Source organism: Lepus europaeus, chromosome 4 (assembly GCF_033115175.1).
Source record: "Lepus europaeus isolate LE1 chromosome 4, mLepTim1.pri, whole genome shotgun sequence".
NCBI classification, from domain to species: Eukaryota; Metazoa; Chordata; class Mammalia; order Lagomorpha; family Leporidae; genus Lepus; species Lepus europaeus.
The window spans coordinates 145,874,601-145,899,184 of NC_084830.1; the positions used below are offsets into that span (position 1 = coordinate 145,874,601).

A 24,584-nucleotide genomic window follows, 5' to 3' on the forward strand; every position below is an offset into this window, starting at 1 on the left:
ACATACCACCACACACCACACACCACGTACACACACACACCCCATACATACCACATACCACCATACACCCCACACACATCCCTCATATACACCACACACCACGACACACCCCACACACATCCCTCATACACACCACACACCACCACACACCCCACACCCCACACACCCCACACACATACCACATATCACACACACCACACACCACTCATAAACACCACACTTATCCCTCATACACACCACACACCACCACACACATACCACATACCACACACACCACACACCACTCATAAACACCACACTTATCCCTCATACACACCATACACCACACACCACCACACACCACACACATACCGCATACCACGTATCACACACACCACACACCACACACCACCCATAAACACCACACATATCCCTCATGCACACCACACCACACACCACACACACACCCCACACACATCCCGCAGACCACATAGCACACACACCACAGCCCAGCACAGCCTGCTAGTGAACAGCACGCTCTGGGGCCGTAGGGCGCTGGGTTTAAGGCTCTGCTCTGCCGCCGCCTAGGTTAGTAGCTGTAGAAAGGCCGGCACAGCGCTGTCGGCTCCAGCCTCCTCTGTGGAATGGCAATAAAGAGCAGTGCCTGCCTCCCGGAACCCTGTAGGGGGAGGTGGGGACGTGCGCAGGTGGCTGTCAAGTCCTTAGCGTTTAGAATTTGCCACCTGCTGATTCTTACACCTCATCATCACTGAGTGTCAGAACTGTGGCTGCTGTTACGGGACGCTCTCAGCACCTCGCAGCCTGGGTCCCCACTGAGGCACCCCGAGCCCCTGCTGCTTGTAGCTGGGAATGGGGGCCACCCTGTCCATGTCCACCTCCGAGCACTGGGGAGAGAGACACCGCCCGGGCTCCCCAGTAATCCTGAGCAGCCCCAGGCGAGCTGTTGCATGCCTCTGAGCATGGCGGCATTCCTTGCATGGGAATTTGGGGACTGAACGCGTGCGTGAAGCCCCCTGCTCAGTGCCTGGCACCCAGCGTGTCTTCCTATGTGGCAACGCCACTAGGGACAGTGAGAGCAGCTCTGGCGGGTGTCCGGCTGAAGAGGGCTGGAGCCAGGTCACTGGCAATCCTGGGGCATCTTTGAAGCAAGAACTGGTCAGGGGCAACCAGCCCAAGAGGGCAGCACTGAAGGGGCCGTGATTCCAGGGCCGCTGGGTCCCCACAGTCCCCGGCACCCTGCGGACAGGGAAAGCACTTGAGTCTTCAAAGCCCGGGCCGGGAGAAGCGAGCGCCGGGAGAGGTGCGGGCGTCCTGCCTTTGTCGTTCGTGTGAGACATCTTGATTGGCAACAAAATATTAATCACTTTCTCACCGCTCTCTTAATGAGAAGCTTTCATGGGCAACAAAATATTAATTTGTCTTGTCTTATCTGTTAAGAATTCTGCTAATGAATTCAGTCGCAGAGCTATTACAGAATGCCATCCTAACGACACATGTAATTAAACTTTTCTGACTTGCAAACATCAAAGATGCCTTGAGCATCAGAGTACTATTTGATCAGAAAGGCAACGCACCCCTCTAGCCCGGAGCCAAGTGAGGAGCAGCCACTCGCTTCTTCAGCGGCCAGCGCTGCCGTCAGAAGCACTTACGGGTTCCCCATCGTGTGCGCGCCCGTCCAGATGGCGTACACGCAGGCTCAACCTTTGGAATGGTTCCCTGGGTGCTCCGGGAGTTGCAACCAAAACACAGAGCAAAAGCGCCATCCCCAGCCTCCAACGAGCAAGCCCCCATCAACACCTGCCCGGAGGCCAGAGGAAGGAGCGAGGACGAGCAAGCTGGGGTTGGGGGCAGGGGAGGGGAGCAGCCAGTACGTGGAGGGCCTTGAAGGTCTCAGCTGTTCCCCTGTGGGCGGGGGCGACTGCAGATCCTTGACTGTGACAGGGTCAGCTTTGTGTGTGCTGTGAGAGTCCTCATTTCCTTCCTAAGATGAAGCATGCATTCCAAAAGGGACCCCAAAGAATATGGGTCCCAGAAGTGAGGGGAGCCCTGCCAGTGCTCTCAGGGTCTCCCGCCTAACTTCCCATTCCCACAAAGCAGTGCCCAGGCCACCTATGGCTCCCACCCAGTGTTCCTCCAGGTGTCTGTGGCTCACTTCATGGTATCTGGGCAACCCTAAGACCATCACGGGGTGTGGCACGGCCATGGCGTCCTGCTGAGCCTGCCTTAGCCCCCGTGTGCAGGGGGCTCCAGTTCCCCCCAGCCTGCTGGCAGAAGAGCAGCCTCCCAGCCAACAAGCAGAGCCTCAGAGGGCCGAAGCCCAGGCAGCTCCTGACCAGGTCTGGAGGGTGACGCCTCCTGTTGTATGATGGGAAATCAATAGCTGTGCTCACGCTGCTGCTCCCCCGATCCTGCAAAACATGCCCTGTGAATTTGCTTCCCGCTAGGCTGACGGGCGGCTTCTTTGCACGGGCAGCTCTTGGCCCGGCCCTGTGCCTCTACCTTGCCTCAGCCCCAAGGAACCACGGCCCTCTGCCCTCACCCCGCACTAAGCTGGCAGAGGGCCCAGCAGCACCCTCGGTTCTGCCTGTCCTGACTTGGGCCCAGCCGCTCCCCAGGAGCTCCTGTCTCACAGAGGAGGAGCTCCCGTAGGCCTTGCCACTGTGGGTACCAGAAGCCAGTGGCCAGACCCCTTCTCCCACAGCCCTGCTCTGCTCCTTAGACACCACGCCCTGTGGGGCAGGGTGCATGGTCACTGCCAGGGCCCCAGCCGGAGCCCTGGGGGGAGGGAAGAGTGCTCCGTGCAGACCCTGGGGCAGCGCGACAGTGATCAGTCAGAAAGGGGCCGGGCTAACCTCGGGGACCCTTCCGGCCATCCGCCACACAGTCCTGTGATAAGGAAGGCACTGCCACAGCAGGGACCCTGAGTCCCACCTGGGGGTCGGGAAGTCCCGGGTCCCGCGCAGACACCACACTTCCTCACCTGGACGCGGAGCAGGACCGTGCCTCCCTCTTCCCTGCAGCTCCTGCTCTTGGGCTCAGATCCTGGCTTTGGGGGCGGGTGGGGACCATCTCAGAGGCAGCTGCAGCCCCCCAGCCCTCCTCCAGTCCCCACACTGGGCTCTGGGGTGGGGATGCCGCCTCACTTTCGGCAGTGATGAGGCAATGCAAACCCATGTAGGCCTCAGCCCTTTGCCTCTGCACCCACCCAGGCCCTGCAGCAGCTGCTGGGGGGTGGGGGGAGGGGGCCTGTCCCAAACCCAGTTTGTGTGTTTGCATGCATGGTGCCAGGGTCTGTGTGGTTCCTTGCTAGCGTCACCACCTGCCTGTCAGTGACGCCACAAGGCAACTCAGAAGGATCGGGACCCTCGCCCTGGACCTGCAGCCACGCCACACAACCCTGCAGGGCTCTCTGGGTTCCTTCTTTGGGGGTCGCAGCACCCAGCACACTAATGGCTTCGCTCCTGGACCAGCTGGGTCTGCTTCCTGTGGTGACCACACAGTCCGCAGGCCCTGCGGCTGTGCACCTGCTGGGACATGGGACTGTGGGTGGCCCTCTGGGTCTCATCAGCCAGCTGGCTGCGGCATGGCAGGGGAGCAGCAGGCTCTGAGACCGGCAAATGGGGTTGTCTGAGTGTCTGGCCAGGATCTTCCCAGGGAGAACATTTTTCTGTTGCATGCTGGTTTGTTTTTTTTAAGGCCTACTACAAACTCCGTACATCCGAAATGACTTGAAAGAGCCCCTCTTTTTTGTCGTGTTGGGTTTTTTTCACTGAATCTCGCTATTTGGTCTTTCAACTGTCGCAGGCAGAGTACAGTGATAAAAGCAGAAAAACAAAACCTATTAGAACAAAGTATTTGTAGCCATGTCTGAAGGATGTGTTAAAAGGTTCACTTTTTTCCCGTGCCTAAATGGTGTAAAATGGGAACAAATAATTCTAATGAAGCGTGTGCTCTCAGCTAGCTCCTCTTTGGAAGTCAGTTATTAAAAAAAGACCAAAAGAAAATGATTTAGGAGCTCATGAGTCATTTAATTTTTATTGTCTTGCTACGAACCAGTCACGGATCCATTGTGAAAAGATGAGAGGCGTTTTTGATTAGCGTGGAGGGCTGTTTGCAGCACGACAGACAGCCGTGCTAGGTTCTGCATTAAAATAATCTCATTAAAACACTTGGGTACATTTTGTTTTAAGATCTTTGAAAACACTGTAGTTGAAGCACTTCAAGGCTTGGGCCAATTCCCCCCAGCTAATGTTGACAACCCGGCTGCATCCAAACATCTGGGGCTGTGAGGATCTGGGCAAATCCAGAACATTAGGGCTGCTGTCCGGAGCTCTCCCAGAGATGGGGTCCTATGCCCCAGGTACATCAGCCCCTGGATCTCCTGGGTGGCTCTGCCCCAAGTGCTGCCTCTGACCTTTGCCTTCCAGTCACCTTCTCAAGGTCGCCTCTTCCTGCCTTGGGCCTGGCTTCAGGGCTCGGCTTGTGCTCAGGTCTCTCAGGAGGGCTCTGGGCTGGCTTCTAGACTCTCAAGGGCAGAGCCCGGGGACTCAGCAGAGCCTCGTCTACCCTGAGCTTCACTGCCTCCCTGCAGAGGCGCAGCCAGGGGAGGAGGCTGATGGTGCCCCTCTCGGCCAGCACGGTTGAAGGGCACTGTCCACTCTGAGCAAGGAGAAGAGAATCTCTAGGAGGCCCTGTAGCCTGAGCCAGGCCCAGCACCTGCTGTGGCCCGGCTCCCTTGCCCAGCACCACATAGAGGAGTTCACGTTCAGGTTGGCAGCTTTGTCCAGCTTTGCCTCCTGGAAATAGCAGGAACAGCCTTGTGCATTCTTCTGTGCACACTTGTGCAAGCAGATCTGTGAGAGTTCTTGAAGGTTTTCAGCGTCGATGGCCATAACCTGCTCTCCCTCCTGAGAGCCTCCCCCTGTTCATACACCCCCGGCAGCGGTAAGAGCTCTAAGCACCCCGTAGGAGAGAACGTCTGATTGAATGTCTTGGTCCCCGAGTGAGTGGTAGAAGAAAATTTAATCACACCCTCCCTCGAGAGCTTTGAGAACAGCAGGTGGCTACTGTGGTTGTGAGTGTGGTCCAGTTAAGTCGCAAGCTGGTACCTGGGTAAGGCTTTCTCGGGCAGGGCAGGGCTGGGCACTCATGGTCCAAGGTTCCCAGGGTAAGGGTTACAGTTTTCCGGGAAGAAAGGAGCAGGTTTCTTGTTGGTCTAGAACTTCAGTTGACTGCTACTGTCCAGTCCAGTGCCCAAGTCCCTTCTGGCCCCAACCGGGCAGTCCAGGCAATCAGCAAAGATCCTAAGCCCCATTCAGGCCCCATTGGCTGCCACTGTTACCACACAGCCCTCTGGAGTCCTGGCAATATAGAGGTGTCTAACTGCTGGCCCCACAGCTGGACAAGCTCTGTGCTCAGAGCTGTCTTTGCTGTAAGCCTCCTCTGGTGGGTGCCTAGACACCCTGAGCACCGAGATACTCAAATATGGTCCAGGGCATGGAATTTCAGCATCCACCCGACTGGGCCAGAAGCCCCTATTTAAATTTCGGGGCCACAGTGAAGCCATGTAAGATGCCCCTGCCTTACTTCATCAACTGCACGTCAGATCCCAGACTGCCTTTATGTTCAGATTTGCTGGAAGGACTCACAGAACCCATGGAAGCTCGTGCACTCACACTCAGGTTTATTACAGGGAAAGAGTCCAGATTAAAATCAGGCAGGGGCAGGAGGAGGGCATCACGTGGGCAGGAGCTTCCTCCTTCCTCTCCGGGGGAGGTACAGACCCCTAACTCCCCTAGCATCAGCGTGTGATGGCACACCCAGGGTACTGTCACCAGGCACTCCCACCCAGGCCTCTGCGTCCAGAGTTCTTACCAGAGCTGCATCAGACGTGGCCCAAGTCTGCAGCCCCCTCAAAGGCAGACCTGAGACTGTACGGCCCCCCCAGACCCCAAGCCAAGCCAGAGACTCCTGCAAGGCAGACATCCCCAGGGCCAAGCTCACCTGCAGGAGCTGAGGGCAAAGGCCGGCCCTGTCTTTAGGAAACGTTAGTCCCGCACCACCCTTCCTTCTCGGCAACACACCTGTTCACCCGGCAAACAGTGACAAGCTCCTGCTGGGCACCAGCAACACGGCAATGCCCAGCGAAACGCAGTGCCTCCCCTTAGCACCCACAGTCATGAGCACAAGTGGACCCCAGGGAACAGCAGGTGTGCGAGTCAGCCGGTGACTCAGTCCTGCCACCTAGGTTCCCATGCCCCTGTGGCTCCGTCGCCTCGGCCCAGCACCAGCACTCCTTCACGGGGTTGTGGGCTGCGTAGGGATACGGCCAGCTGCTGAGCAAGAGGACTGCTCCACAGTGCCTGCAGAGTGGCAAGATTGTCCTCTGAGGGCTGCAGCCCCGGGGTCGGTCAGGTGGCCAGCTGTGGTGGGCCAGGGAGTGGACACGTGCCTGTGCGGGCGTGCGTGCTCTCGTTTGCTGCCTGTGTCCGTGCCGGTGTGTGGGTGCTCACTGAGGCGTCACTTGGTCCTGGCTTGGTGCAGGTCATGGGCACATGTGCCCACACCCGAGCAGTAAATACGTCCATCCCCAGAGCACTGCTTATCACTAGGGACTGGGCCCACTGTAGTCCCGGGGCAAGTGAGATGCTGGAAGAGTGACATTCTAGGGGGCAGAATCGAGCCAGTGTCAGCAGGAAGATCCCTTTACCTCCTCCTCCCGAGACAGCGGCGGTGCTCCGAGATGGAAAGCTCTGAGCGAATGATTCCAAGCTGAGCTTGAGCCATGGCCCTGGTGATGCCTGACCTCACCTCCCACACTGCTCAGGGTCCTGGTGTTTGACGTTTGGTCACTGATGACCATTGTCCCGTGACTTACAGCTCCTGTTCATGTGTCATGGTGCCAGCACCCCCAGCTCAGCTCGGCTTAGCTATTGTTTAATACTTCACTCTTGTTTAATCACCCTCTTTAATAAGGGCAGATACTTAGATGTTTAAAAGATGAAAATCACATCTTTGAGTAAAATGGTCCCTTTCCCAATAACGCTGTGCATCAGTACATAGAATTGTCTAATCTGGCATCTGTTTATTTCTGGAAGGAAGCTTGATTTTGCTAATACGTTTTTATGCACCAGGATTTAAAAAAAAAAAAAAAGGAAAGCTATCCATAAAAAGACAATTACAGAGAGGCAATCAAGCATTGATAGCAACATTCAGATCCATCTCAACGAACATTCAGGAGAGGAAAGATTGCAGGTTTCGTTTTATGTAGCTTCTCATAAATCAATTTTTAAAGAGATTTTCTTGCATCCAATGAGGTAAATTTTATTTCTGTAGCCAGTATTCCTGTCCAGACAACAATATGCACTTGGCTCTGTAATGATATGATACTGATTGTTTTAGCCCAGAGACAGTATCTTGTTTATTGTGGAGTCAGGTTCCCCCCAGAGCCTACACCACAGGCCAGTGATGCACTGGGTGCTTACAGAAGCATCCGAGCGGCCCTCCTGTCCTCCCGGGGCAGTGCAATTACCCATGAGTTATGTCTCTGCTCCCAGGGACACAGGCTTGTGCTTGGCAAGCAAGGAAAAGCCAACGGGGAGGTTAAATGACTCTGAGAGACACTGCACGCCACCAGTGAGTCTGCAGTTCCCGGCGTGAGCCTTTGCATCTCTCCTGCTGCTCTGAGCTCAGTCTGCCTTGGAGCTGTCTCCGCGTGCCCCGGCCAGAGGAAGGCAGAAGAGCCAGGAGTCTCTCCCAGGGGTGCAGGTGGAGATGGAGACAGGGTGGGGACATGAGGGACAAGACTGGAGACCAGTCCTCTGCCTTTGCCAGCAGTCAGCGCAGCTGGAGCAATGTGGGTGGATGCAAAGGCAGGAGGGGGCGCGTTGGTGGGCAAAGGGCCAGAGCAGACGCAGTCACTGCAGGCAGCCTAGCCCAGTGCCCTGCTGTCCATTCAACAGGTGCTTAATGGAGGGCCTACTGTGTGACAGGCACTGTGCCAGTCCCAGCGGACACAGTAGGGATCACAGAGCACCAGAATCCCCCTCCCCTACACAAGGTCCAGTTCTCACGGGGGACACCAGTGAAGAGCTCAGGAAATCCCGAGAACAGCGTCAGAGGGCCAGCGAGTGCTGTGGGGAGGCTGGGCCATCAGACAAGCGGCCAGTAGAGGGAGGTGGGGCCTGAGGGGAACCAGGGTGAGCCGTCCTGAGCCAGGTCCCAAGCCAGGAGCTGCCCAATCTGGTGTCTGCTTTGTAAGGACAAATGACCCCTGGTGGGGACTGCAGAGGGCAGAGGTGGGGTCTGCACCCTGGGCTCCCAGGGGCCGGGGTAAGAGAAGATCACGCTCTGTGTTCTCAAGGGCAGCTCTGTGTCTCACCTCGGGGACTGGGTTTGTGTTGTTTTAGGTTCTGGGTTTTCTGAGTGCTTCTTCCTGCAGATTAAACGAGGCATTGTCCAGTGGTGGCGTGGAGGACCGGCTCAGGATTCCCCACAGACGCCGAAATCCACAGATGCTTGTGTCCCCTGTATAGAATGGCATGGTGTTCACACAGACCCGCACACTACCTCCCGTAACTGTGAATCATCTCTGGATGACTTACAATACCTAACGCGATGCAATTGCTGTGTAAACAGTTGTCGCACTGTGTGGCTTAGGGAATGATGACAAGCAAAGACGTCTGCGCGTTTTCAGTACAGGCGCAGTATTTTCCATCTGCAATTGGTTGAATCTTCAGGTGCAGAATCAGAACGTGGAAGGATGGCCGGCGCCGTGGCTTAACAGGCTAATCCTCTGCCTTGCGGCGCCGGCACACCGGGTTCTAGTCCCAGTTGCCCCTCTTCCAGGCCAGCTCTCTGCTGTGGCCCGGGAAGGCAGTGGAGGATGGCCCAAGTCCTTGGGCCCTGCACCCGCATGGGAGACCAGGAGAAGCACCTGGCTCCTGGCTTCGGATCAGCGAGATGCGCCGGCCGCAGCAGCCATTGGAGGGTGAACCAATGGCAAAAAGGAAGACCTTTCTCTCTGTCTCTCTCTCTCTCACTACCCACTCTGCCTGTCAAAAAAAAAAAAAAAAAAAGAACGTGGTAGGTCCGGTTCTCGGCGCACGGTAACCTCTGGAGACTGTGCTGGTGCTAAGGGCGTGTCACCCACGGCTGATCCGTGCAGACTTCAGCCTTCGTGCGGCGCTGGGAGCCCAGAGCACTCCTCAGCCTGAGGAACGCCTGCCTGAGCTCCTGGGCGTTTGCTTCCAGAGGCCAGAGGATTTTCTCCTCTTTTGTTAATAGCCAGAAAAAGAACACCGTGCCCATCATGCATCCCACAGGAGAACGTGTATTCACGTGGGTTTTCCTGCCAGGCTCCCGAAGCCCCAGCAGGCAGCCTGGGCACCTGTGTTGTCCGCAGTGTACAAGTGGAGAGACCACTGCCCGGAGGGGCTAGGGGACGTGTGGTCCGTGGCAGAGCTCCAGCCGAAGCCTGGGGCCCTGAGTCTCCACCGCCAGGCTTCCCCCAGCTCCTCGCAGACTGCCCTGGCCAGCCAGGGAGCCTGGGCCTTGTCTGTGCACTCAGCTCCGCACACCCTAGCTTCAGAGACGCCCAGGAGCTCAGGCCAGCCCTGATGAGCGTCTCCCCCAGAGTGCACTTCACTCCCTTCACTCCCAGCCGTCTGCGCCCGGGGCCCAGCAGGGGCCGGCGCTGTGCAGGGTGCCGCAGGCTGGACCAGAGCTGAGGCAGGAAGTGACAGGTGCGCAGTGCTTCCTGGGGGCCCCAGGCAGCCAGAAGCCCCTCCTTCCTCCCGCCCCTGCCCACTGGGCCCGTGAGGCCCCGTGTTGTGATGCTGCTGAACTCCCAGCCCGAGGCTCTCAGGCCACTGCTTGCACCACCCCGGCCATCAGCCCTCCCTGGCTCTGCCATAAGGCCCTGCCCCTGTTTTCCATTTGCTCCATTGTCTTCATCGTTCCAGCCCGTCTCCTTGGGTTACTCGGGTCTCTGCAACCTGCCTGAGGTCATCCTGGGACTCAGGTGAGATCTGAATCACCAGTCAGCAAGCTGCAGCCCGCGGGCCAGATGCAGCTGAACACCATTTAGTTACATTTCAGCGGACACAGCCGCCCTCCCTGACTCCCTGAGTTGTGTCTGGGGATGGCTGTTCTGCCGTAGCAGCAGCGTCGAATGATTGACAGGACCTGGCCAACCCACAGAGCCAAGAACATTGACTCTCCCTCAACAAGACTTTGGCTGGCCCCTGCTCTAAAGAAGGCCCACCCTCCAGGAACAGGGCCTCCTGGGTAAGGAAGGAGGAGAGGCTTTCGTGAGGTGAGGTCAAGAGCAGGTGCGCTGAGGACAGAGGTCAAGCCAGGCCTCCCGGAGGAGGTGCCAGGGCAGCAAGGCTGGAAATGACGTCAGGGGTCAGTGCTGGCGTGTGCAGGGTGATGGCGGTACTGCCGCCCAGAGCCACAGCCTGCAGGCCGCTCCAGGCAAGCGAGGCCAGACACAGGAAGACTTCTGTGTCTGCACAGCCTGCTCCGTGAGGACTGGATCTCACTGTCGGCTTTGCCCACGCAGGACTTCGGCGAGGACAACTCCCTGTACATCACCAAGGTGACCACCATCCACATGGGCAATTACACCTGCCACGCTGCCGGCCACGAGGAGCTGTTCCAGACCCACGTCCTGCAGGTGAATGGTCAGTAAATGGCGCCACGCGTGTCGTCCCCTTCATGCTGCATCCCCTCCCCCGTCCTCGGCCCTGCGGAGCACTCAGGGTGCCTGGCTGAGCAGCCATGGGCTCTGGAGCCTGGAGTTTGAAACTCGCTGCTCCTCCTCCAGGAGCCAGGGAGCCACACCCTGTGCAGTGGGGAGGCCGCAGTGTTCCCCTCCCCCAGGGGCTCAGCTCAGACAGAAGCGGAGCAGGTCTGGGGCTCCGTTCTGATTGGATGAGCCTCGTGTTGCCTGCACGCCTAGCACCTGGGCAAATGGCTAAGCTGCAGCAGCTGCACCAACCCGGGCTTTCCAAGCCCTGACCAGGCCAGCCCCGGGCTGAGCACAGACCTCCCGTCAGTGTTGTGTGGCAGCGTTTCTGCGTGAGGTCACTCGCCCGGGCTCCCACTGCTGTGAGGAGTGCTTCTGGACCCAGAGCCTGCACCGTGGCCTCCACATCACAGCACTGGCCGTGGCAGCTGGCCGCTGCAGCCAGCAGAACACACAGTTCAGTCTCCCCACGGTTCCCCAGCAGGTCAGCACAGGGAAGCGAGTCTCATCCAGCCAAACCCAGCGGGCCTGAGCCGGTGTCGGGGTGTGCTGGAGTGGTGTGGAAGCCGCCAGGTCCTGCCTACAGCAGTTGCTGGGACATTGTGAGGTTCACCTTGCTGACCTCGGGATTCGGGGTAGGAGCCACTGAAGGGACGCCGTGTGAGCTCACCTTGCCTCTACCCGAGAGGACGCTTAAGGCTTCAGCATAGGCATTCCTGCCGCAGCCCCATCTGGCTGTTCGTTTTTTAAAAATGTATTTGAAATTCAGAATGATAAAGATCTTCCACCCATTGATTCGCTCCCGGAATGCCCACAGCAGCCAGGACTAGCCTGAAGCCAGGAGCCAGGAACTGCATCCAAGTCTCCCACGTGGGTTGCAGAGACCCAAGTACTTGGGATATCATTGGCTCCCTCTCAGGGACTTGAGCAAGTAGCCAGGGCTCGAACCTGGCACTCCGACGTGGGATGTGGGTGTTCGAAGCTGCAGCTTAACCCTCTGGGCCACAGCACCCGCCCCTTAGTGCTGCTCCTGCACTGGGATTGAGGCCTGGGGGTTTCCTGGCTGCATGTGTTGGCCTCTGATGAAGTTCGTGGATTCCCTGAGAGGCAGGCCACGTGTTCTGCATTATAACCCTAGTGGGTGAACCGGCGGCTGGGATTGGAGCCAGGGGCTCCCTTGGCGGGGCTGTCTGAGCTGGAGCATGGCTGCACGGGGTGATGAGAGGGGACACCTGAGGTCCTCAGGCAAGTCTGGGAACATGAGCTCACCGACACTGCATGGCCTTCAGGGCAGCCCCGCTCACCCTGCCCCCCTCACATTGCCCTCACAGCCTGTTTGGGGGATCCCCCTGGCCAGAACCTCGGACCTTACAGGTGAGCAAACTTGTAAATGCCTTGGGCTGCTGGGGGAATGCTGTGATCTCAAATTGTTCGATACCCCAAGTGTTTAGTCCATAGTGTCGGGCTATCCCCGGACCCCAGGTTTTTTAGACTGAGCTCTTAGTATGGATGGAGCCTGTGTTGTACTCCCAGCACCCCTGGAGCAAAGCCGTTACACATGCTGTGGTGTTCTGGGCATAAGTAAAGAACAGGTGGGAGGCGGGGCACTCAGCTGGCAGGGGGGTTCTGTCTGAGGCTCCACAGCTGCCTCGCCCCCCACCAGCCCAGCGATTGCTCAGGCTTAGCCAGAGAGGGTACTCTTAGCCCTGGGAGTCTAAATAAAGAGCAAAACCTTGTTGTTGAAATCCCGGCGGGCCCCTGGAGACCCATTTCCTGTTTGTTAAGAGATGTATGCAGCGTAGTGCTGTGAGTGGCATGGGAGGGAGTGCGCTGGGACCAGCGGGTGTGACGACCGGGTTTCTGTCTCTTGGCTCTGTCACCACGACTCTGGCTGGGCTCTCAGGTGGCTACATCCCAGGAGCCCACGAGGGCCTGGGACTGGGCTGACTCCCAGACACTTGGGCATGGTGTCTGGATTCATCCTAAGGTGGGCTGTTGTCACCTTCTAAGGACAAGAGGGCATTGCTGCTGGCCTGGGAATGCGACAGGAGGCTTTCAAAGCATGGCAGAAGTGGAACTTGCTGAGCTGGACTTGAAAGGAGTGAAGTGGGATCAGTGTGGGAAGATGCTGTAACTTGAGAGACTGGATCACAGTAGTAACACTGTGTGCATCCTAGGCACTAGCCCTGCTGTGTGGACAGGAAACCAGGCTCAGATTAAATGGTTTTCCCAGAGGCAGGGCTGGGCCGTTCCACAGTAGGCTCGCTGCAGATCCCCACCTCCACCCCCTGGCAACAGCTCTGATGAAGCTTGAAGACGTGAACTCAGCCACAGAGGCCTGGGCTCACGTCCTCACGAGGGGCTGGTGCTGCCTTGTCTCCAGCCATCTGAGACCTACAGGCCTGAGGAGTTAGAAAACGCTTGGCAAACGCCTCCAGAAGTTGGTAGGGACAGGTGGTCAGCGTTGCTGGCCCCCCAGAGAGCTTCCAGCCCATTATACAGATGGGAAAATCAAGACCTAGAAAAAATTTCCAAGCCAAGAATAAGAGTCGAGGCTTCTTCCCTTTGGAGCTGCCCGGCTCCCTGGCAGCAGGGCAAGGATCCCATATACAGGCTGTGCTGTGTCCTGCAGGATTTCGCTGTCCGTGACTGTGTCCTGCCCTGCCGGCCAGGGGGGAGAATCCTTGCAGGTCACTACTTCCTCTCAAAGCCTCGGTGTAACTTGCCCAAAGCCCAGGCTGCCCAGTGAGCCACACACACTGACATGATTTATAGCTTTGTGCAAACTCCCTCATTGCTTTCATAGGAAGAAGCAAGATCTTCAGACATAAATGATGAATTCATTAAATTAAAAACACCCTTGACCTCCCCACAGCTGAGACAAGTAGCAATTCTCTCCCGAAGCACAACAATCATCTCCCGAATCTGCTATTACCCCAGCCTGGCAATTTCTGATGGCACAACTTACTTACGGACATACTTGGGCTGCCTTTCAGCTTGGCAATGACAGATGTTGGCCAGAGAAAACGGGCTTTTGTGTTAGGTATTCAAATGTTTTCGCTGGAAGGTTTCACACACTTAAAAGACAATGAATATATTTACCCAGGATATATTAATTTCCAATTATATTTAGTATGCAAATGAACAGAAAATTAGAAGGGATGATCAGGGCCCACAGAAACAGCTGGGTCTCTGTCGTGTTGCTGGTGGGGAGCTGTGCTGTGCACCTGTTTCGCAGGACCCCATGGAGGCCCTTCCATGCCCAGAGTTCTTGTTCACCCATCCCTGTCTGGTAGAAGGCTGGCTCCAAGGCTCTGGGGCTGAGGGGAGCCACAGCTGCCACCAGCAGGGACCAGCACAGGGCCAGGTGCTTCCACAGGGCCTGGGCCTCTTTGACCCCAACTGTTGGACTCACAGCCTCGTCACCCAGCAAGGGGCTAGTCTAGTCCTGGGGCAGTGAGCCATCTCCCATGCAGCTGCGAGCTAGGTCAAAACTGGCTTCTGGAGTCAGCTTGCTCTCCCCAGAGCAGTCAGCTCAGGGAAAGGTGGGCCTGCAGGCAAGGCTCCATGCTGCCTCGGGTTTCATCTTCTGCGGCACAGGACAGTGAGCTGGGAGGACCCAGGGGCCCTCTCGTCCTGCTCCCCTCATTGCCCAGGACTCTGCAGGGCCTGGCTGCGCACCTTCAGGGTCACCCGGCGAAAGGTGCTCAGGAACAGCTCTAAGATGTACTTGAGAGCCACAGTGGACAGAGAAAGAGCTCTTCCATTCGGTGGTCCACTCTCCAAATGGCTGCAACAGCGAGGGCTGGGCCAGGCCAAAGCCAGGAGGCGAGAGGTGCTTCTGGTCTCCCACATGGATGCAGGGGCCTAAGTACGTGGGTCATCCTCTGCTGCTTTTTCAGGCGCCTCATCCGGGAGCTGGATGAGTGGAGCCCTGAGATGAGAGGGGAAGGGAGAACAGGTTTAGGGAAGAGGCCGGGAGCTCCCAGGGCTGGCCTAAATGAAAGCTGGCTGCCGAACCCCTCAGGGATGCTGGGCAGGTGCTGGGCATCAGAGAGCCGGTGGGAGGGAGGGGCTTGAGCTCTGATGGAAACTTCCTGTGTCAGAGCAGTGCACAGGAGACTGAGCACAAGCACCGAGAAAGGACATCCGCAGGCCAGGAACTCCGGTTCAGAGCTGGAGCGATGAGACGGAACCAGCAGGGGCTGGGCAGAAGGGCCGCAAGGAGGGGTCATGGGCCGTGTTGGATGCTGTGGGCCACCCGGGAGAGGAAGCCGTCAGTCAGGGTCAGCACGTGGTGGTGGCCGAGATACGGAGCGGTTCAGATGGAGCAGTGGGCACAGCGTCACTAGGACGGTAGACAGAGGTGCCAGCCGCCAAGGATGGGCAGTCCTTCCAGGTGCTTCCAAGGAGCAGAGCGGGGTACAGCTGCCCTAAGAAGGGGGGCCAATCATTTTTTCTTCTAGATAGAAGAAGGCGTCTTATTGGACCGATAGGATCGATCTGCATAAAGGGGGACGTTGGTGCAGGACTGGGAGAGGTGTCGAGCCGCATCCGGGCAGCTGGGTGTGAGCAGTGGGTGGAAGAATGAGCCAGGGTGTGGAGACTGGAAACTGGATGGTTTGCTGGCAAAATGGACATGAGGGTCGCACATCCCATCATGGTGTGAGGAATGAGGGGCCCCACTCAAGGCTGCGGGAGAAGCAGGGTCCTTGGAGAGCCCTGGCCTTCCAGGGGGAAGGGAGGGGCAAGGGCCACTCAGAACGGGTGAGAGACTGGGGAGGTTTTGCCGAGGATGAAACCTGAGTTCTGGAAGGCACAGTGAAGGAACCCCTCGGAGGCGGCTCGGAGGCCTTGGCATCCTGGGGCCTGGCATAGGACAGAGGTCGTGGGGACAGTGTTCCTCGGGATCCCCCGGTTGGCTGGGTCAAGACCGGGGGGCGATGGGGCATTAGAGACGGAGCAGGCGGAGGCTCGAGGCTTCAGTCCTGCAGGTGCAGGGATGGAGAGGAGGGGGAAGCTGTGTGGCCACCACCCCTCTGCTCCCGGGGCTTCTGCTCCGAGAGACCTGGAGGCTGTGCCGAAGCCCCTGCCAGCGGGGACTCTGGGCATTCCTGGGAGCCTGTTAGGAAGATGGGAATTCCCAGCCTCAGCCCGGCCTGTGACCTCAGACGCTGTGGGGGCCAGCCCCTGCCCTACCAAGCCCCGCAGGGGACTCAGAGGCCCTATTGGCCAGGAGTCTGCTGTCTCCCTTCAAAGGTCATGGCTGGTGTGCCCCTGGGGAGGAGACCTCTCGCAAGCCATTCCTTGAGTCCCTGGCTCCCGGGACAAAGCCCCCCAACAGCAAAAGGGCCAGCACCGCAGGCATCAGGAATGTCAGATGTTGCTGTGGGCAGAGGAAGGAGTGGAGCCTGCTCTGTGTTCTTAGGAGTTCCCTGGGGCGCCTGTCCCCAGAACCCCCCCGGGAAGTGGCCATCACCCTTGGAGTCACTTGTTCAGTCCCGAGGTTGAATTGACAGAGCTGTGCAACACTGATCATGATGGCTGGTGCGGCACCCGGTGGGCACTCCCTAAGCCTGCCCCCTCCCTGCTTTGCGAAGTTCGGTATTGCAGCACTTTGTAATGTCTCCTGTAACAAAATGGCAGTCAGCATGCTCGGTTTTCAACACTGCCTTGATGGCACGTTGTTCTCTTCTGGATAAACTGAGAATTGTTTTGTCGAGCCCTGACCAACTGACATTAATTAGACTAAATATATTTGGTTCAAATTGGAGGATGTTGGTTCTTATCAATGGTAGATCATCTTATCGGAGAATGTCTCCTTCCGGCTGCTCCTGTCTTTTTTTAAGTTGCTAGTGAGGCTTTGCAGTTTTGTGAGGCTTTGCAGTTTTGTGAGGCTTTGCAGTTTTGTTCGCTTGGGCCCACTCTGCTTTCGTGTGGCCATTGCTGGGATGTTAGCACGCAGCGACTGTGTGCTCTGGGCCTGCCCCGTTGGCTGTGCTCTCATTAATCCTTACCGCGTCGGGTTTGTCACCTAGAGAACACCCACAGGAAACAGCCTTCCTCCGTGTCCATAATCTTTGTGTTTCTCGTTAGTTACCCCCCCCCCCCCCCCCGTTGATGAAGTCTGGCGGAACCTGGCCGCCTCTCTTCCTTTTTCTTTTTCCTTTGTTCCTGGCCTACTGTTTGTCCGCTCTGAGAAGAATGCTGCCGCTGCTGCTTTCTGTAGAGAGATTCTTCATGGCAGGGAGAAAATATCTGCTCCTATTTTATGGACGCTTTTGCCCCAAGAAATGGATTTTGGATTTTTTTTCAAAGGCCCTGTCCGTGTCTAGCAGGAGGATTAAGTGGTTTTTCTCTTTGCCTGTAACTTTGCCTATGACTAATTGTAGACTTCCTAATAGCTAGCCATTGAGACGTAGCACACGTGGTCACAGTGGATTTGCTTTGTTAATATTGCACTGAGGGTCACAGTCCATCTGACCCCACGTGAGACGGGTGTGTAGCCGTGTTTCCTCAGCTCTCTGGGCTTTGGTGTCCTGGTTACACCAGCTTGGTCATGAAATCTGGAACACCTCTGTGCTCGACTCCAGCACTGCACACGCATGTGCACACACACACACCCTTCAGTGTGCAAAGAAGCGCTCCAATAAAACTAACCAGACAGACTGGCTTTGGGGTTGGCAGCAATTTACATTGTTTAAATAATCTCTTCCCAATTTGGTGTTGATACTTTAAAGTTTGTTTTTAAATGATCTGTCATTGAGATTTGTGCATTTATTAATCATTACTGAATGACTATAGTATTTCTCTTTTTAATTTTCTCTGTTAATTCTTTTTTTTTTCCATTGATCAAATCTGCCAAAAACCTAGCTGTTTTATTCAAGGTTTTTAAAGTCTGCTCTTAAATTCACTTATCAGTTGCACTGCTATTTGCCTTTCTAATTAATTGCTCTTTTTTAAAAGTGTGGAAGGCAGAGAGAGCAAGCTTCCATCCACTGGTTCACTCCCCAGATACCCACAACAGTTGGGACAGGGCCAGGATGAAGCCAGGAACCAGGAACCCCATCCGGGTCTCCCACATGGATGGCAGGGATCCCAAGTACTTGAGCCATCTTCTGCTGCTTTCCCAGGTGCAATAGCAGGGAGCTGTTTGGGAGCAGTGCGGCCAGGAGTCAAGCCAACAGTCCAGTATGGGATGCCAGCAATGCAGGTGTCAGCTTAGCCCACTGTGCAGTCTTGCCCCTCCCATGCATGTGTTTCTGCCCCATCTATCTGCCCACCCCACCCCCACCTTACTTGAGGTTACTTTGCGCTTGTTAGGCAGGCTCATGAAAATCAGAGTGGTGGGCAGGAGAGCAGGGGCTCAGGCTGGCCAGCGCCTGGCCTCACATTGCTGCGTCACCTTCCCGGCCCTGTCCTGGCCCCCAGCACCACCTCTGCTGACACCTGTTCAGCATGAACCCCATTCTTGCCTCTGCCAGATGCTGGGTGTGGGGAGTTGCTTTCCTCTTTGAACTAAGGGGGTCAGAGGAGGGAGACACACGGTATGTTCTAAGCCATCATCCAGAAAAGCGTCCACCAGGCCCCTCTTCCTCCCACACCCCCAGAGTGACAGGGCCAGGACCCTGCCCGAGAGCCTGGAACACAGAGAAACTGGGGGACGACTCAGCGTGTATGTACATGCCTGGGCCCTGAGCAGGTGCCGTAGGAACCCCGGAGCTCGCGATCCTGGGACAGCTCCGGCCGTGAGGGTGCGTGGGGTTCTTTGCCTTGTTTCATTTGGCTTTCACGTCTGCCCCTGGCTTTGCCCCAGAAGTCAGCCAAGGGAAGACTGGAGCTCGGAATGCACCGAGGAAATTGTTAGCGTGCGCTGAAGAATTCTCATGGAAACTGGAGAGTCCACTTCTGCCAGGGAGACAGTGGAGTCTCCCTTCTGCCCTCGGTCTATCCACGCACAGGTCACTGGCGTTTGGCCTTGCTCTGGCCCTGGGCTCCTCTACCTAAATGTCAGTTCGTTCTGTGCGCTGATCCCAAGGAAAATCTGTGTTTCCCTAAGGTCTTGGGACTCTTAATTGGACAACAGAGGTTTTATGATAACCCTGGGAAAATACACAAGGGTGCTCTAGCTGTTCATGGAAAATACACACTCTTAATCCCGTTTTTCCATGAGCTTTTTGAAGCACCTCGGAGATGTGCGCTTCCAGAAGAATCCATTTCCCTTCTTTCCAAAGGGTGTGTGATGCTTTTGTTTAATACCCAGGTGTGGAAGCTGCCACAGATCCTCCTCTGGAAGTCCGCGGGATATGGCGCGTGGATGAGTAAAAGCCCGCTGAGAATGTGAGAATGACCCAAGCACGCACAATCACACACACACACACACACACCCCGGGGCGCAGAGCCAGGGCCAGGAGGGAGGAGCTGCAGACATCAGTGAAGGGCCAGAGCGCTGTGCAGGGGGGACAGAGCCTTCGTCGCTGGGACTCACCTGGCAAATGGGCCAGGTCGCTCAGACCCTCCCACCCTGGTTGGACTGCCAGCACCCGTGGCTGAGTCCGCCCACCGGTTAGGGGTTGGAAAGTGAGCAGGCTTCCGGAGGGGGCGCCGGTCGGTGCTCGGGGTGCTTACTCTGTGAAGCTTCCTCTACAAGAAGTTACGGCCCTGCCCGGTGGTTTTCTGGTGAGAGGGATCACACGGCCGACCCTGATCTGTTCAGAAACACTTCTGCGGCCGCTGCTCTGTACACGCAGCATCAGAACAGCGCCACACGCGTGAGATCTCCCTGGAGAAAACCATGACTAGCACGGCACAGAGCCTGGTGTGCTTAGCCTGCGAGGCGCGTCACAGCCCGCGTGTTAGCGCTGGCACCGTGGGAGAGGAGAGAGGATCGAGGTGAACCGGCCAGCGGGATATCCCCAGGGCCGCCTCCCGGCCCCGCCCTTCAGGAGCAGGAGCTCAGGGTGGGGCCCGAAGCCAGTGGGGGCCTTCTCTTAGCCCGCTCCTTCTCACCCGCAGTGCCGCCGGTCATCCGAGTCTATCCCGAGACCCAAGCCCAGGAGCCCGGGGTGGCCGCCAGCCTGCGATGCCACGCAGAGGGCATCCCCACGCCCAGAATCACTTGGCTGAAGAACGGCATGGATGTCTCGGCCCAGCTGTCCAAACAGCTCTCGCTTTTAGGTAAGAACCGGCCTTGCTTCCCGTGGGCGGTTCCCCTCCGGTTCCCACCGGCCCCTCCCCCAGGAACGGAAACAAGAATGCTGCTTCATCCTAAGTCAGGTGTATCCGGAGAGAACACAGGTCTTCCCACTCGCTCCGAGATCTGGGCTCCGGAGGGCGCTGGTCCGCCCGTTCCCACCCCTCCCCGCCCAGCACATTTCAGGGGAGCACCGGATCAGGGGTGTGTCTTATGTTTCCCACACTCAGTGGTCCCATGAAGGGAGTGGGGAGGAGGTAGAGGGCGGTCTCCAGCCGGGCAGGATCCCCTGAGCCCTGTGCTTCCTGCAGCCAATGGGAGCGAACTCCACATTGGCAGTGTTCGGTATGAGGACACGGGGGCGTACACCTGCATTGCCAAGAACGAGGTGGGCGTGGACGAAGACATCTCCTCACTCTTCATCGAAGACTCGGCCAGAAAGACCCGTGAGTCCACTCTTACCTTAGCTCCCCCCTCCCCCTGCCCCACCGCTGGGGCTGTTGGGAGGCCAGGGAGGGCACTGGGTGCTGAGGGTTGGGTAGACCCTGTGTCCTCCGTGCATACAGATGGGTGCAGAGGGTACCCAGAGGTCAGGAAACCATCCCCAGAACCTGGACAGTTCTGGAAATCCCTGGACAGCAGACAGAACCAAGGACCAGAGGAAACTCAGATACCCCAGCCCTGGTCTTGCTTCCTGCCTAACTACCCAAGGGCACTTGAGACAGCCTGTGAGAAATGGAAAGGAAAAATGTTTCTCTTGGTGCCCAAAGCTCTGAAATGCATGCACAGTTTTTCTTCACACATTTTCTGTGAACTTCATACAGCGTTTGGTATTCTGCAAGGTTTCAGACCTCCACTGGGGGTCCAGGAACATGTCCCCTGCAGATCAGGGGGTACTGTACATGCACACCACCGGGAGAGTGATCCCAAGCAGTGGCCTGCCAAGCATGCTCTCCCGAGAGCTGCTGCTCCCCAGGTGGGCAGGTCCATGTGGCTTGATGGCCACAGGGGTTGGTCTCAGTCTCCTTCCCTTGGTCATAGACCCCAGCCTAAATTGTGTCATCAAAGGAGATAATCGGTAGCGTTTATTTCACTTGGCCCTCCCGGGAGAATCATAGTCAAAAACCCATTCTGGCTGTGTTCCAGGAAATCTGGGCGAGACCTCGCTCCCTCCCCTGTCACCCACAGCGTGTGGGGAACGCCGTGCACTTCTGTTACGTGGGGACCTGGTGGCACAGATTGACTTAGGACCTGAGGGGCCCTGAGACCGAGCAGCATTCGTGCGTGCCCGGGGTCCCCAGGGCCTGTGGCTGGGCAGTGAGTGGTGCCGACTCTGTGAGCGAAGGACTGGGTCCTCGTGTGCTCACGACGGATCACTGCATGATCTAACGTTGCTTTCCTCTTCTCCTTCAATCGCCCTCCTGCTCCCTTAATTCTCTGCCGCCGTGGACGGCCGCCGCAGTGGCCAACATTCTGTGGCGAGAGGAAGGTAGGGGACCAAATTGCTCTGTGTTTTGTGCCTGTGTTCATGTGCTGGGGCTCCCTGGTGGGCTGTCTTTGGGTGAGCTGCTGTCCACTTCTGTAGGCACCAGACCGCCCTCACCAGCAGGGCCCAGGCTCCCAACCAGGTGGCAGGTCAGAATCGCACGCGTAGACTGAAAGTTACAGCCAGTTCAGAGTGGGCGTAATGGCAGCCGAGATACGTCCAGTTTCCATCAGAAGCCGCTCAGAGCACGTGCAGGCGTGCCCAGTCACATCTGGATCTCACGCTTTTTCTGAGAAGTTGATGTTGGCATTGGCTTTGGTGTTTTGCTTAATATAGATCTCCGCTAGATAGTAGCTGTATCGTAAGTGAGCGCTGGTGAAGGAAATGTTGATGATTTCTATCAATTGTATTTGTCAATGCATATAGATCTTTCAAAAATTTATCCGACAAACCTTAAGATACTAGGTTGACTCATATGAAACTGTCAGTGTACCTCAGAAGTGGTCTAGCCTCAGAAGTGATCTAGCCTTGACAGTTCTACATGGTTCAAAAATAGCGTGCATGCACGGTACAGAGGGAGTGAGCCACTCACTGCTGGGTGGCACAGGGTCCTCATCCTGCACCTGTCCCTCTCTGGTCCTAGGCCAGGTCACTTCAGGATTCCTTAGGCTCCCACGCAGTGGGCAAAACTCGGATATGGAGGCCAGCGCCGTGGCTCAATAGGCTAATCCTCCGCCTGCGGCTCCAGCACTCCAGGTTCTAGTCCCAGTCGCTCCTCTTCCAGTCCTGCTCTCTGCTGTGGCCCGGGAGGGCACTGGAGGATGGCCCAAGTGCTTGGGCCCTGCACCCGCATGGGAGACCAGGAGAAGCACCTGGCTTCTGCCTTTGGATCAGCACAGTGTGCTGGCCACAGTGCGGCGGCCATTGGAGGGTGAACCAACAGCAAAAGAAGACCTTTCTCTCTTCTCTCTCACTGTCCACTCTGCCTGTCAAAAAAAAAAAAAAAACAAACTCGGGTATGGGAAGCAGTGGAAGGCACCGTGTGTTAGCATCAAGCACAACCTCCCCTCTTGGGAAACAAGGCTGTTTCCTGTGTGGGAGCCCCGCTGTGTGGTGTGACCTGCAGCTGTGGGGTCCCCCTCACCCACACAAGACCCACAGCTGCCTCGGGGCACAGGCCTGGCACAGCTGCACCAAGATCGACCAGGGCGGCTACTGGCAGGTCCCATCCCATGAGGGGCAGCTCCGTGCTTGCAGCCTTCACACCAGAAACTCGAGACCTAGTGACAGGGACCACAGGAGCCCAAAGGAAGGGGCCCGTGGGCCTCGGGACACACTGGCACCTCACTGGGAGAAAGGAGACCAGAGCACCAGGCCGCAACAGAGTTTCTGACTGTGTGTTGAGCCTCACGGGGCAGGGCCCACTGTGTGCAGGGCACCGTGCACAGCCTGAGGGTTGCCTGCTGCTACAAACCCCGTGTGGACTCTGTTAGGCCTTCAATCTTTTGTTAAGATTTAATTATTTGGAGGCAAGGTTACAGAGGAAAGGAGAGACAGAGAGAGGGAGGTCTCCCATCTGCTGGTTGACTCACCAGATGACTGCTACAGCTGCAGCTGGGCCGATACGAGCCAGGCGCTTTCTCCGGGCCTCCCACATGGGTACAGGGCCCAAACACTTGGGCCATCAGCAGGGAGCTGGATTGGAAAGAGGAGCAGCTGGGACACAAACTGCTGCCCATACAGGATGGCGGTGTCACAGGCTGAGGCTTAGCCTACTGTGCCACAGCACCAGCCCCAGAGCTTTCAATCTTAGGTGGGTTCTTCCTGCTTATGGTTTCCTGAGAAGACCCTTAAAGGGGCCGTTCCGGGGGCCTGTGGCAGGGAGGCAAAAGCAACAGCAGGTGACAGCACTTGTAGGCAGCCAGCTTCTGCCTGGCGCCCCAGGGTTCCCCAGGGCATGCATGTGGGCTCTCCCCTGGCATCAACAGCTTCCGAGGAGCTGCTGCCAGGACCAGGGGCTCTGCGGCCCAGAGCTGCTCTAAGCAAGATGCTGCAGCCCGCTAAATCAGGTCGTGGGTGCCTCCCACAGTAGCCTTCCTCTCACCAAGGGCCGTCGGCCCAGAAAACCCCCTGCAGAACACTGGAAGGAGCAACCTCCCAGCTCACTGTTTTCTGGCTCCTTACAGAGGCGTGTGCTTAGCCAGCTACCCCAGAACACAGGGTTTGTCCCTGTGCAGGCCAGGGTTTGCTGTGCCCAGTCAACCTCTGTATGCGACTCAGCCACCCACAGACGGAAACAGCTGAGGAGAAAGGGGACATGGACAGGCGTTTTTACCCGTCATTTGCCCTAACCAATACGGCATAGCAACTGTTGACACTTGTGCATTGCGTTAGGTGTCATTGGTAACCCAGAGATGATGTACTTAGAGGAAGATGTGTGTGCCATGCAAGCCTTGTGCCACTCATTTAAGGGCCTTGAGAATCTGCAGATTTGGGTATGCATAGGCTTGCTACTACTATAAGAAAGGACTTGAGAAAGTTCATAGGAAATGGAATTAAAAGGTCAGTTTGTTTTGGTGCAAAGACTTTGAAATCCAGTGCATAAGAAGGGTTTTCCAAAAGTTCGCGAGACATATGTATTGTGAAAAAAAACTATGCATGGATCTCAAAATTGGGGGCAGCAGAATAAACCTATTGTAACTCCATTTCCCCTGAACTCCTAAGCAAGCTTCTTGGGTTCTATAGACATCATGATGCTGTAGCTTTAAAGAAGCAAACAGAGGGAGAGGAAGGGAGAAGTCGGACCTGATTCATCTTCGTGTCACTGTCCCCTCTTCATGGAGAGACAGCAGGTGGCGGCCAGAGGCAGGGCTCAGGGTCCAACCCCAGCTCCGGCACAAAGGCAGGTAGCCTGAGCCAAGCCCCAGTCTATTAGATGAAGAACGCTGCGCTTGGTCTGCAAGGCCCCCTTTCCCTGGACAGCCACAGCCACAGAAACCGACAGGGCAGGAGCGGGCACAAGTGGCTGGAGGGAGGGGCCGACAGGCCAGGGCCAAGCTGGCCTATTCCTAGGAGGGGCCTCCTGTGGTCAGAAGTCGGAGCCTCGGCTGCTGGGGCGCGGTCTGGTCCATGGGACCTGACGTGCAGACGTTCCT

The 24,584-nt window shown here is 56.9% G+C and overlaps 1 protein-coding gene across 1 annotated transcript in view; it reads left to right on the plus strand.

Moving 5' to 3' along the window:
• FSTL4 (follistatin like 4) overlaps positions 1-24,584 on the plus strand; it is a 347,488-nt gene that overhangs the window by 307,262 nt on the left and 15,642 nt on the right. Inside the window, exons 7-10 of the mRNA XM_062189768.1 lie at positions 10,565-10,685; positions 19,766-19,927; positions 20,255-20,389; positions 21,406-21,432. Of these exons, the coding sequence (XP_062045752.1) occupies positions 10,565-10,685; positions 19,766-19,927; positions 20,255-20,389; positions 21,406-21,432 (445 nt within the window). The remainder of the gene's footprint in view (positions 1-10,564; positions 10,686-19,765; positions 19,928-20,254; positions 20,390-21,405; positions 21,433-24,584) is intronic.